General features: G+C 40.1%; 1 protein-coding gene across 4 annotated transcripts in view; it reads left to right on the top strand.

Annotated features, from left to right (window-relative positions):
* Positions 1–13360, top strand: part of DOCK8 (dedicator of cytokinesis 8) — a 233498-nt gene that overhangs the window by 96701 nt on the left and 123437 nt on the right. For all 4 annotated transcript variants that reach the window (XM_070794611.1, XM_019966033.2, XM_070794610.1 and 1 more), the window contains 4 exons: positions 1692–1777; positions 6909–6975; positions 9661–9810; positions 13133–13213. In XM_070794611.1, coding sequence (XP_070650712.1) covers positions 1692–1777; positions 6909–6975; positions 9661–9810; positions 13133–13213 — 384 coding nt within the window. The remainder of the gene's footprint in view (positions 1–1691; positions 1778–6908; positions 6976–9660; positions 9811–13132; positions 13214–13360) is intronic.

Here is a 13360-nt window from a genome sequence, read left to right as displayed (position 1 = left end):
TCCTGACCCAGGGATGAGACCAAATTGCCCATAAGTCAAAATTGTTGAAGCTAGATGATGGTTGCGTATGATCCATTACAGTATTTTCTCTACTTTTGTATATGCTTACAATTTTCCAAATGAAGAGCCTTTTAAAAGTATACCAAAGTTTTGAATCCACACCAAAAGCAGAGTGTTTTTATAGTGAGGCTGTTTTCCAATAAGGGGCCCCTTACCTTTCAGATGTGTCTGTCCTGATCACCCTGAAAGTTCCAGCTTGCTCTGAGGGCCTTCACCTCAGTGTGGGCATCAGAACAGCACCTCCTCTGAAACAACTCAGCAGTTCCACCCACCAAACTGTTTAACACAAAGGGGAATTGAAAGTTAGAGTGGTGGTGAGTTTACACTTGGGAGTATTCCACCAAACTGGGCACAGATTTAATAAGAAGATGACTGTATTGCTATTTAGAAAAATTCTTCTGGTTGCTATCGGGTATTCGGGATGTCATTTACAGCCCAGGAATTGAGAGAGAGTAGCACAGAAACATATACATTACCATATGTACAGTAGAGAGCTAGTGGGAAGTTGCTGTGTAATACAGGGAGCTCAACTTGGTGCTCTGTGATGAACTAGAGGGTTGGGGTGGTCGGGTGGGAGGGAGGTTCCAGAGGGAGTGGACACGTGTATACTATAGCCGCTTCATGTCGTAAGGCAGAAACCAACACAACATTGTAAAACAATTATCCTTCAATTAAGAATAAATTTTAAAAATATAATTAGACATGGACCTATTTGTTGGACACTTGTGAGCTGCAGACCATTCATCAGAGTTTGTGTACCCACCACAAGAGCAGGAATTAAAGTTCTCAGGACGACTTGCACTGTCAGTCTTTGCATCTATGACTATAATTAAGATACTGTGATAGTTCACATTTGAATTTTTTAATTAATTTTCCTTGGAGTATAGGTGCTTCACAATGTTGCATTAGTTTTTGCTATATAGCAAAGTGAATCAGCTGTACGTATACTTGATACTTCCCTTTAACTCTTCAGTCCCTATGTCGTAAAATAGACAGACATATCTCTTAACATGTCATTACTAAGCTTTTCAATTCTTAGAACTTTATCAAGTTCTAGCTGGACATGTCTATTTAGAACCTATAAATTCAGCCCCAAATCTCTATCATCTGTTTAAGGAAACTGTGAACCAAGAAAGCCACTGTATTACAGTATTAATGGTTTACAGCTTTAGGTGAAAATTTCTGATTCAGATCTCAAGTCTGAAACTCACATATTTACTGGTAAAGCCCTCGGCAGGAGAAATATTCTGATTGTGTCCTTAAAGCCAGCAAAAAAAAAAAAAAAAAGTCAACAATAGGTGTAAGATTTTGCAATGCCATCTGGTGGATGTTACTAAGCCTTATCTATGTTCACATTTCCTTCCTTCCTCTTTTGGTCTCTTTGTCTTAAATGTTTGGTTGTCTGAAAGGAGAAAAATCTTTGCTGTAAATGCTGACTTTGAAGCATGGGGGTTGGATAATAAACTCTTATAAAAGTTAATGTATTATTCTGTGATTAGAAATAAAGCAAATGCAGCTTGTCTTGCATGGTAGATAGCAGTCTTCCCTTCCCTTGGTTAACTGCTGATTAATTCACTACTGATTTCATGGGAATTCACTACTGATTTCTTTTACAATGTGGTTAATAATAGGAGGATGCTGTGGAAATACGTCCGGTACCAGAATGTCCCAAGGAACATCTGGGAAACAGAATATTGGTTAAGTTGCTGACCCTGAAGTAAGTATCAGCAAACACTACCTACTCGATTGAGATCTGTCTTGCCTTTCAGATACAAACTGTCTTTCTCATCAGAGCTTGAGTCGGGGAGGACCCCAACACACTTTTAATAGTGGGCAGCTGTGAAGTAGTAGAAAGACCAGAGTTCAGAATCAGGTAGCCCCAGATTATATTCCTGCCAGGCCTTTGACCGTCATTCTACTATGAAAAGGAAGACGAACACTAAGGTTAGATGTCTAGGTAATTAATTGAGTGAAATGTCCTGCGTTAAGAAAAATAGCAGTAAAAGCCAGTGGTGTGCTGGAGTCCACTCTAACTTCTGAGAGCTCAGTGTATGCTTCTCTTCCCAGCTCTTTATTCAGTGAAGTCACATTGGTAGTTTGAAATTAGCCATGGTATAATGGTAGAAATATTTACAATATTGAAATCAGAAAATGCTACAAGTTACTTTTTATTCTTAGAGATTTATATGTATTTCCCAACATACCATTATTAAAACACAATGAAAAATGCAACTAAAACTCAGTTTCAGTGCCAGAGGACATTAGAGTGTAGTGGGACTGTAGCAAACTATCCTCTGGGGGCGCTCACTACTAGCTTGGGCCAACTCTTGCCGTCCAAATGAACTGACCCATTTTGATCAGTTGTCTGATTTTTTTTTTTAAAGAGAAACTAGAAATCCAGATTTTTCTGCATGATTTCCTGGTTTGTTAAATATTTTCTCATTTCCTTCTTTGGTAACACACATTTCAAACAGCACATGTCTGAAATCTGGATTCATCTCATGTGTCACGTTTGCTTGAAAGCAATTCTTTTTTAGCTTTTTAATTGTATTTAAAAGTCACGCATCTTCTATATGTGTATTAATTTTGTACTTGTGTATTAAATATTATATGTATTACAAAACAAGCATAAGTGAAACATTTTGAAGGATGAACTCAATCAATTAAAATAAACTATAGTATTTTCTTCCTGAGTTCCAGTGGATTGTCTTGCCTAACCCTGGAGTGCCGGCATGCCTCTCTTTCCTCTTTATAGACGATTGCTTTAGAGAATTAGTTCTTCCACTTTTTCAGATGATAGGCACTTTTGAAAATATTGAGTTGTAACTGCTCTCAGTTCAGTTCAGTTCAGTCCATTGCTCTGTCGTGTCTGACTCTTTGCGACCCCATGGATTACAGCACTCCAGGCTTCCCTATCCATTGCCAACTCCTTGAGCTTATCCAAACTCACGTCCATAGCGTCGGTGTTGCCATCCAACCATCTCATCCTGTCGTCCCCTTCTCCTCCTGCCTTCAATCTTTCCCAGCATTATGGTCTTTTCAAATGAGTCAGTTCTTCGCATCAGGTGGCCAAAGTATTGGAGTTTCAGCTTCAGCATCAATCCTTCCAATGAATATTCAGGAATGATTTCCTTTAGGATGGACTGGTTGGATCTCCTTGCAGTCCAAGGGACTCTCAAGAGTCTTTTCCAACACCACAGTTCAAAAGCATCAATTCTCTGGCACTCAGCTTTCTTTATAGTCCAAGTCTCACATCTGTACATGACTACTGTAAAAACCATAGCTTTAACTAGACAGACCTTTGTTGACAAAGTAATGTCTTTGCTTTTTAATATGCTGTCTAGGTTGGTCATAGCTTTTCTTTCAAGGAGCAAGCATCTTTTAATTTCATGGCTGCAGTCACCATCTGCAGTGATTTTGGAGTCCAAAAATATAAAGTCTCTCACTGTTTCCATTGTTTCCCCATCATTTGACATGAAACGATGGGACCAGATGTCATGATCTTAGTTTTCTGAATGTTGAGTAAAGCCACCTTTTTCACTCTTTTCTTTCATTTTCATCTAGAGGCTCTTTATTTCTTCTTCTCTTTCTGCCATAAGGGTGGTGTCATCTGCATATCTGAGGTTATTGATATTTTTCCCAGCAGTCTTGATTCCAGCTTGTGCTTCATCCAGCCCAGCATTTCTCCTGATGTACTCTGCATATAAGTTAAATAAGCAGTGTGACAATATACAGCTTTAACGTACTCCTTTTCCTATTTGGAACCAGTCTGTTGTTCCAAGGCCAGTTCTAACTGTTGCTTCTTGACCTGCATACAGATTTCTCAGGAGGCAGGTCAGATGGTCTGGTATTCCCATCTCTTGAAGAATTTTCCACTGTTTGTTGTGATCCACACAGTCAAAGGCTTTGGCAGAGTCAATAAAGCAGAAGTAGATGTTTTTCTGGAACTCTCTTGCTTTTTCCATGATGCTCTACCTAGGCAAAACTATGTAGGCATAAAAATTTTTCATACCCTATTAGGAAAGTCATCCATCTGTTGAAGTCAATTCATGAACCTCTTAGGCAGCACTTGGTTTGCCATTAGGGCACTTGGATTTTGGATTCAAGACTGTATGTCAGCCTGGGGACTTCTCTGGAATTTTGAGTTCTTATAAGTAAAGTAGTTAGACCAGATCATCCCAAAGTTCCTACGTGCTGTAAATTTCCGATTCTAATGTGGAGCCTCCCCAATTCCTCTCCTCAGGACACAAGCCAGCATGACTGCTTACACAGTTGTGGGGCTCTCTTGGTGGTGTAGCACTCTCCTAGAGTCAATGCTACCAGTTGGTGGGGGAGTTAGGACTTTTTGTCTTGTACAGAGATGAGCAGCCAATAAGCCAGCTTTGTGTTGAGCAGTGGGTACATAAGGGCAAACGCTGGTCCCTGGGATCTGACCCAGCTGGGGGAAACTCTTAGCCCTTCAGCAGGAGGACTAAGTGGAAGTGGCTCTTCCATCCCCCTCTGCATTCATCATTCAGGAAATCCACCCTATTGTCTGAGTCTCTCACCCACTCCCACAGGAAGTGCATCAGGCCACTGTTGGCTGCAGTAACTCTGCTCTTTGGGATTGGAGGAATTCTACCCTCTGATGCTTGATACTCAGCCTCCTAGAGGTTTTCTCTAAGTAAATGGCAGCTCTTCTCACAGATGGGAAGACATGGCCACTAAGACTATTGTTAAAAAAGTAATCATGTCACTTGGATTTCTCCTGACGAAATTTGTGAAGTGTAGTTTATAATGATATTTTCCCCAAACTGCCAAAGCAGAAATTAAAGAGAACTGTAGTGTTTTCTCAGTCTTTGACCTGCTCCAGTGTCTTAAATTGTATTCGTACCAACATATACCTGCAAGAGGGGAGATGTATCTTTCACTACTTTAAATAAACTGGACAAACGAAAGCAAGTTCTTATAGGTAAACCTGGAATGTTTAAATATGAATAGTAAAAATTATGTTAATGATATGTAGTAAAAAAATATTAAATGATAGTGTTAAATTTTATTTGTGGTAAAATACAGATAACATAAAATTTGCTGTCATATCCATTTTTCACTAGTATTTCAGTGGCAGTAAATACATTCACATTGTTGTACAGCTATTGCCACCATCTATCTCCATAATTCTTGTCACTTACCCAAACTGGAATTTTATACCCACTAAACAATAACTCCCATTTCTCTCTTCCACCATTCCCTTATGGGAGTGGAATTATACAGTGTTTGGCCTTTAGTGACTGGTATATCTCACTTACACAGTTTCTTCAACATTTGTCCATATGGTAGGATGTGTCAGAATTTCCTTTCTTTTTAAGACTGAATAATGTTCTGTTGTATGCACATACCATATTCTATTAATTCACTCATCTTTGATGGACACCTGAGTTTGGTTCCACCTTTTGGCTACTGTGAATAACGATGTTCCTTGACATTGTTTATAAAGTATGTTCACACATACTGTCTTTCAGTCCTTACAACAATCCTAGGAAATGGGAAGAGTAAGTATCCTTTCCTCATTTTAGAAGTAAGTGGAACTGGGGAAAGTCAGTAACCCAATGAAGATTCCAGAATTAGCCAGACTGGGAGAGGGGAGAGAGCCCAGGTCTCTCTGACTCAGTGTCTGTGGCTCTTCTATCATGCCCACTGTCTCACTTCCAAGGTGTCATTTGACCAACTCTTTTGTCTGGTTACCTTTGTCCACATATTCTTTAAAAAATTCTCTTTTTAGACAAAGCTGTGATAAATCGATTCTCTCACATACATTTGAAAACAGAATTTGACCTAATTTGTGTGACTTCTGCAGTGGTGGTGGTCCAGGCTTGACTACTAGGGCTCTTAGCTGGTAGCATCATAGGTTGTTAGTGAAGTAAAGTTGCTCAGTTGTGTCCGACTCTGTGTGACCCATGGACTGTAGCCCACCAGGTTCCTCCATCCATTGGATTTTCTAGGCAAGAGTACTGGAGTGGATTGCCATTTCCTTCTCTAGGGGATCTTCCTGACCTAGGGATCAGACCCGGGTTTCCTGCATTGCAGGTAGACAATTTACCGTCTGAGCCACCAGGGAAGCCCTGTATGTTAACCTGAAACATTTAGAAAGTGCATGTCTGTTCCATGTGCATCCTATAGCAAGCAGGGTTGTGCTTGGGGTTGCCTTCTCTTGTCTTCAGCCCACCATTTCTGGGGGCATTGGCCATTAGGGCCAGTATGAGAGCTGCTCGTTCTAGCTCTCATTGGACCCTCACACCTCAGTGTTGATCAGCTGTGCTCAGCTCCCTGTCTCCACCTCAGTTCAGAAGCTCCCCTGGCAATGGAACGACCAGACATTCACACACATCGTAACCTTATTTCCTTCTGGCAGGTCCCACTATAAATCTAAAGAAAAGCAACTTAACTTTTCTTTTTGTACGAGCTGAAAGCCGCAGCCCTTAAAACTGAATAATAAGAGCTACCTATTCTGGCAGTAAAATGTAAACTGTAAACAAGACCTTTAGCTAAGACACACTCAGTCCTCTGAAAACCCAGCAGCTACAACAGTAAGAAGTGCCATGTGGGATCAGATGGAGAATCTGTTCCACATGCTCTCTGTTGCAGGGCCACCAGCAAGCACTTTCATGATCTCAAATGATTAGGAATTTTCTATGAACCTCTCATATTGCTCTATTAATATTCTCATATGATTCTCATATGCGTGGAGCTACCCAAATACTTCTGGAAACTACTTACATTTTTAACCAGATTATGTATCTTGGCATTTTCAAAAATCTCAAAATTATCAAAGTTAAATCCATATAGACTTTTCTCTCTTTCTCTGACAGGTTTGAGATAGAAATTGAGCCCCTGTTTGCCAGCATTGCCCTCTATGATGTTAAAGAAAGGAAAAAGGTAAGTAAACAAAAATAACTCAGCCCTGAGGGCATCGTATATTGTTCATGGAATCTTTGGGTTCATTTCTTTAAATATCATTTCTATGCAGTAAAAACACATTAGATTTGAAAGCAAATGACCTTTGATATGTCCAGTTCTATTGCCTTTGCAGTTTTTAAAGACGTGACCTGGAAATGTTTGTCGTTTATGTTCCTTGAAGAATCTTGAAGGAAAAGTTGATAGCCTGGCTGAATCAGAGAACTGATATAGTGACATATGGGGTTACACATAAAGCAAAGCAATTTACACACGGCTGTAACAAGCTCAGTGCATGTAATGTTTCCTGAGTTTGGGAGTTTTTGCATTTTATTGTGAATGGAAGGCATCTGGTGCAATAAAAGTCTAAATTTGCCATTGGGTAGAGTCCTCACCAAGTGTAACATGCTTTTAATTGAAAAGACTTTTCCATGAGTGTTTTAATGTTTAGTCATTTTGTAGCTCCTAAAGAAGGACAGAAATAGCAAAACCAGGGGAGACACTTCTGCCCCCTTGCTCAAATACTATAACCACTCAGTATTTAAGAAGTGTGTTGTGTATTTTTAAGTAAATATTAATAATTATGAAGATTTGTATTAGTCAGGATAGGTTAACTGCTAAAACAGGAGAACCCACCACGAACACACACACACACATATTCAATGGTTTAAAACTGTAGTTCTCAAATTTGTACAGGCATCAGAATCCCCTGGAGGGCTTGTTAAAACAGTTGCTGGGCCCAATGCCAGAGTTTCTGATGCAGAAAATCTAGTGGGGCCTGAGAACTTGCATTTCTAACAGGTCCCCAGGTGATGCTGAAGCTGTTGGTCAGGGGGCCACATATGGAGAACTTGTGGCTTAAGGAAGGAGAACTTTATGTTGTTTGTTTCTTAACAATCCAGGGATTTTCCTAGTGGTGCAGTAGTTAAGAATCCACCTTGCAGTGCAGGGGACTCAGGTTTGATTCCCGGTTGGAGAACTAAAGTCTCACTTGCCCCAGAGCAACTAAGCCCGCCCCTGTGCATCACGAGGGAAGATCTCGCTTGATGCAACAAAGATCCAGCGTACTGCATCTAAGACCCAAAGCTGCCAAAGAAATAACTAACAGTCCAGGGTAGGGGCAGGGGCACAGGGTCAACAGTGGTTTGCTCCACTCAGTCATTCAGGAACCCAAGCTGGCATCTTTGGTATGTGTTCTCGCAAATCATTCTTGTCACTGCCACTGCAGCTCCCAGAAAAGGGGAAAAGATAGCAGAGGGTGGAGGTGGGTAGAGTTGAAGCCTGGAAGTTTGACCCATCACTGCTCCTGCTCACAGTTCTGTATCTAGATTGGAGAGAATCTAGTTACATGCTTCCCAGGAGGCGCAGTGGTAAAGAATCTACCTGCCAGTGCAGGAGATACAAGAGACATGGGTTTGATCCCTCGGTCAAGAAGATTCCCTGGAGTAGGAAATGACAACCTGCTCTAGTATTCTTGCCTGGGAAATCTCATGGACAGAGGAACCTGATGGGTTACAGTCCATGGGGTCACATACAGTCAGGCACAAGTGAGTGCATGCATACACACACACACACACACAAACACATATACAAACACACACATATGCTTACTCCTAACTGCAAGGGAGCTGGTAAATGCAGTCTCTGCCTGGGAGCCTCTTCTTGGCTGTAAATCTATTAGTGGTGAAGGGAAAACCAATTCTGCGAGGGTTCTTAAGTAACACTGTACTATTTGGACCGCTCGTCCAACATGAGTGTGCCATCCATGGAGCTCTCATCATGTCACACTCTTGCTGAAAATCTTTAATGGATCCTCACTACCTGAAACATTAAAAACAAACTCTTCACCTTCCATACCTGGCTTTCTTCAGTATGGCTCTCACCTGCTTTCTTTCCCTCGAGAGCCTAGGCAGAGTGAAGCTGGATTTCTCAGTATTAACTAAAGTCACTGCAGATTTTCCAGCTGCTGAGACATCTGTGCTGTGCTCTCTTCCTGGTACCTGTCACCCTCCAGCTCTGCCTGGTGGAATCTTCTTCCAAGGCCTATCCATCTCACTCACCTCCCCCTTGGAAAGCATTCCCCATCTGCCCCACTGGATATGACCTCTCACCCTCAGGAATTTACACAATGCTTTTTCCTCTGAGTGTGGTCACTGTGCTGCTGCTGCTGCTAAGTCGCCTCAGTCGTGTGCGACTCTGTGCGACCCCATAGACAAGAGCCCACCAGGCTCCCCCATCCCTGGGATTCTCCAGGCAAGAACACTGGAGTGGGCTGCCATTTCCCTCTCTCCTACAGTGTGGTCACTGTAGTTAGTACATATTTGCCTTTTCCCTCCTTCTTGAGTGTAAGCTAATTGGGAGCCCAAGTAATGCCCTGATTTTCTTCAGTGCAGTACCTGGCACATCACTGTATTCAGGAGATATTGGTGGGATAATAAAAATTTAAATGTTTCAAAGAACATCTCTCAAATGACTCAAAAATACCTAGAGACTATGACAAAATATGTATCAGATTTTCCAGCAACCACTGATCATAAACCATGTCTATGATTACACTTACTTCTTGTGAAATTTGGTGGGGCTTCTTCACTCTTTTTTTTTTTTTAAACATGTTTAGACCATGAGAACAACTGTAACTCATTTTTTCATTTTGCCGCTCGTTTACAGATCTCAGAAAATTTTCACTGTGACCTGAACTCTGACCAGTTTAAAGGATTTCTGCGTGCTCACACGCCCTCTGTTGCCTCATCCAGTCAGGCAAGATCTGCGGTGTTCTCAGTCACCTACCCATCCTCGGACATCTACCTAGTAGCCAAGGTGGTTCGATACAGTCTGATTTGCACATTCTGATGTTCTCATTGTTGCATTAGTCCCAGTGCCTGTTTAGGGTGAAAGAAGTGTCAGAAAGTATTACATGTCCTCTGTGAGATTCACTTTGTTTCCCTCTCAACTGTCCTCCTTTTCCTTTTCAAGCAAATTGTGTTGGATGCTGGAATGACTCTGAATTTTGAAGTCATACAGTCCTAGGTTTCAGTCCTGGCTTTGCTACTTAGCACCTATATGACTTTGGGCAATTACCTAACCTTTCTGAGACTTAGTTTCCCCATCTGTTAAATTGGGATAATAACACCTCCCTCAATGAGTAGATGTGACTACAGAATAAAGCCTGGTATGGATGAGCACCCTTCCTCCTAACAAGGAAAGCCCCCTCGGCTATCCAGCTCTGGGAGGCTGCTGTGGAGAAAATCTTGGATAGAGTCTCCTAATCATGTTCATGATTTTGTAAAGACCCAGAGTTAAATGCCTGCAAATATCTAGGCTCTGACAGTTTGAGATGTGGGTTTTAGTTTCCAAGCTTCACTCTTCCTGTTTTTATCACCATTGTAGGCAGTGCTAAATGGAAGGACCTTTCATTCTAGGTTGTGCTCTTTACCACTGTAAGAAGGCCAGAGACTTTGTCTACACTCCAAATGGCTGGTTAGAAGTTAATGGCACACATTGAGTATTTTACCTGCCTTAAGCCAAATAATTAGTCTCATTGACTCTTGACCCTCAAATTAAACAAAGTTCAGATGTTTTGATTTCATGTACACCCAGCATTCTAGGTTTGGGACATTGTCTAGTTAGCATAGTGTTTTGTGTATATAATCTCATTGATTCCTCCTTGATCACATGGGAGTAGCATACAGATTCCAAAAAGTTCAGGTGATATTGAAGTCACTTAAGTGACAGATGTATTTCCTTTCTTTCTCCATTTACACCATTTTGAAAAGATTCTGAAGGTCATTATAGTTTGAAGGGAACTTGTGTAAGTTTTTGGAAAATATAGTTAAAATTCTGTTGCTGAAAAGACACATATGTTGTTATTAAACTTAATATGTATACTTTTCATTGCAGTATTACTTAGACATACAGGAAAATTAGCTTAAATGCATTCTAGCAGCCTTTCAATTTGGAGTTGATTTGTAAATTCTCTCCAGCCTGAGAAATCAAAGAAGCCAACACTAGTTCTGTAGATCCAAATTTTACTTCCAACTCCACTTCTCAGAGGATGACTTTATTTTGGCTAACCCATGGTAGGTAGTATACTAAATATCAGTGGTTACCTGTGGGTGACTATTGCTTACTAAATGTATTCCAAAATTTTTCAATGTATAGATGTATTCATTTGGCAATGATAAGCATTCTCTAAATTGTCTGGGTAGAGTTAAGAAATTTAAATCTGTCCAGTAAGAGTCCCTAGTTTTCTTCTGATTTGTTTTTCTTTACAGTAAACCACAGTTGTTGCTTCTTTCCCTCTAAATAGGGCTCTTTACCTCCAATAAATCCCCAGGCAATTCTGATATGCCCCATCGCCTACCTGCCATGGTTATGCGGACTCATGCATCTCTTTTACACATCAATCATGAAGGACCATATAGTAACCTGTCATATCAGGGTGCAGCTTTGACTCACAAAGTAGTCACTCCAGTAACTCACTGGAGTTAGCCTTGCCCAACTCGGTGAAGGGAATAGTGTCTGCTGGTCTCAAATGTGGATTCTCCTACTTCCAAATTCTGGAGACCCCTCTCTTGTGCCACACTATACACGTGAAGTCATAGCATTCCAGTTTTTTGCTTCAGTGTCCCAGTTAAAAGATTCTTTGTCTCTGTTCAAAGTTCATTTTAAAGACCACATTTTAATTCCTTGACCTCATGGAAAAATTAGCTTCTTTCTTTCTAATTTTCTTTATAAGCTCCTGACCATGAACTTGAGGAGAATAGGGCTCAGGTCTATCACGTTCACCACCTTGTCTCCCTAACAATTACCCTGTAGAAGGGACTCAGCAAATATTTATTTGAATGATAGGTGAATGATCACTGACTAATAGGAACACGGGTCAGTCTTTATCTCACGTGTTAAATGTCCATGGTCTCAGCCTGGCATGTCTCTCAGGAGGATCAGCCTTGTCTTCAGGCTATGGCAATGGGAAGGGGATTTTATGTTCTTCTTTGAGAAGAGAGACTTCCTGCTTGCAGTCTTCCTGATACAGATGTTCACTAAACAGCCCCATGCCACTTCCTTTGAAACTTCACAAAACACCCCTCCATCACCAGGGTATTTCTGGTTTAAATACTTTTTACCTAACTGACAATGCCTGTTAAGAATGTGTGCCTTTTAGGATATATTGACCTAAATTTCTTCTTCAAGGATTGTCTCAGCTAAAGATACAGACAAATGGGACTAAATCCACTTGTTTTTTACTTCCACGTCTAAGTTAAATTTTTTTGAACAGAGAGTTAGGCAATTTTAAATTTCTGCTTTTCTTTTTTTCTTTTTTTAATGTAAATTTATTTATTTTAATTGTAGGCTAATCACTTTACAATATTGTATTGTTTTTGCCATACATTGACATGAACCCACCATGGGTGTACATGTGTTCCCCATCCTGAACCCCCCTCCCACCTCCCTCCCCATCTTAAGGTAGTTGGAAGAAAATGCTTGATGGTGGTAGCATCCATTCATGTTACCAGCCAGTTAGCAAAGTGAAAAGCTGCACCATCCTCCTGCTTTCAAGTTCCTCTCCAAGTCTCTTAAATCCAGAGACACAGCCATAATAGGAAATACAAAGGAAATGATTACAGATAATTTATTCTGTTCATTTATTCATTTAGTGGAAGGTTTTAGTCCCCAACCTAACTTTTACAGAGGTCATATCTCTTTTTTACATTGTAAGTAATAATAAAGAAAACGAGCTATTCACTTCCTACATATGTCTTATGGGTTTTGTATTATAAAATAACTTTTATTGCATTTTTTATTGTAGGCATAATACATGTTTATTGTTTAAAAACAGAGAATACACATAAGCAATAGGAAGAAAATATAGTACATAATCCCACCATACAAAGATAACTACTGTTAACATTTGCTGTGTATCTACTCTCATCCCTTTTATACGCTTTTATGATTTTCTTTTTTATAAAACTGTATACTACTCTTCATACTAATTTTTAAAATAAAAAACATATATTGTGGACATCTTTTGATGTCATTAGATACTGTCATAAAGCACTATTTTGATGGTTGCAAAATATGGATGGATCCCCATGAATGGATTAATTCATGTCCTTTGTTTTAATATTATTTTTGTTGGTAGATTGAAAAAGTCCTTCAGCAGGGAGAGATTGGAGACTGTGCAGAACCCTACATGGTTATCAAAGAAAGTGATGGTGGAAAGGTATGCTATTTTGACTGTTGCTAATTGGTAACATTTTAGAAGAAGCAGATATCTTTCAAAAGTCTTCCACAAAATAGTTAATGGAGTTTAGTCCATAATGTGTCCCTATATGAAGCACTAATCAATTATATTAAAACAAAATAAGGA

This window comes from Bos indicus, chromosome 8, assembly GCF_029378745.1.
Source record: "Bos indicus isolate NIAB-ARS_2022 breed Sahiwal x Tharparkar chromosome 8, NIAB-ARS_B.indTharparkar_mat_pri_1.0, whole genome shotgun sequence".
NCBI lineage: Eukaryota > Metazoa > Chordata > Mammalia > Artiodactyla > Bovidae > Bos > Bos indicus.
The sequence above is the reverse complement of the archived record's forward strand: the minus strand, read 5'-3'. Positions and strand labels throughout refer to the sequence as shown.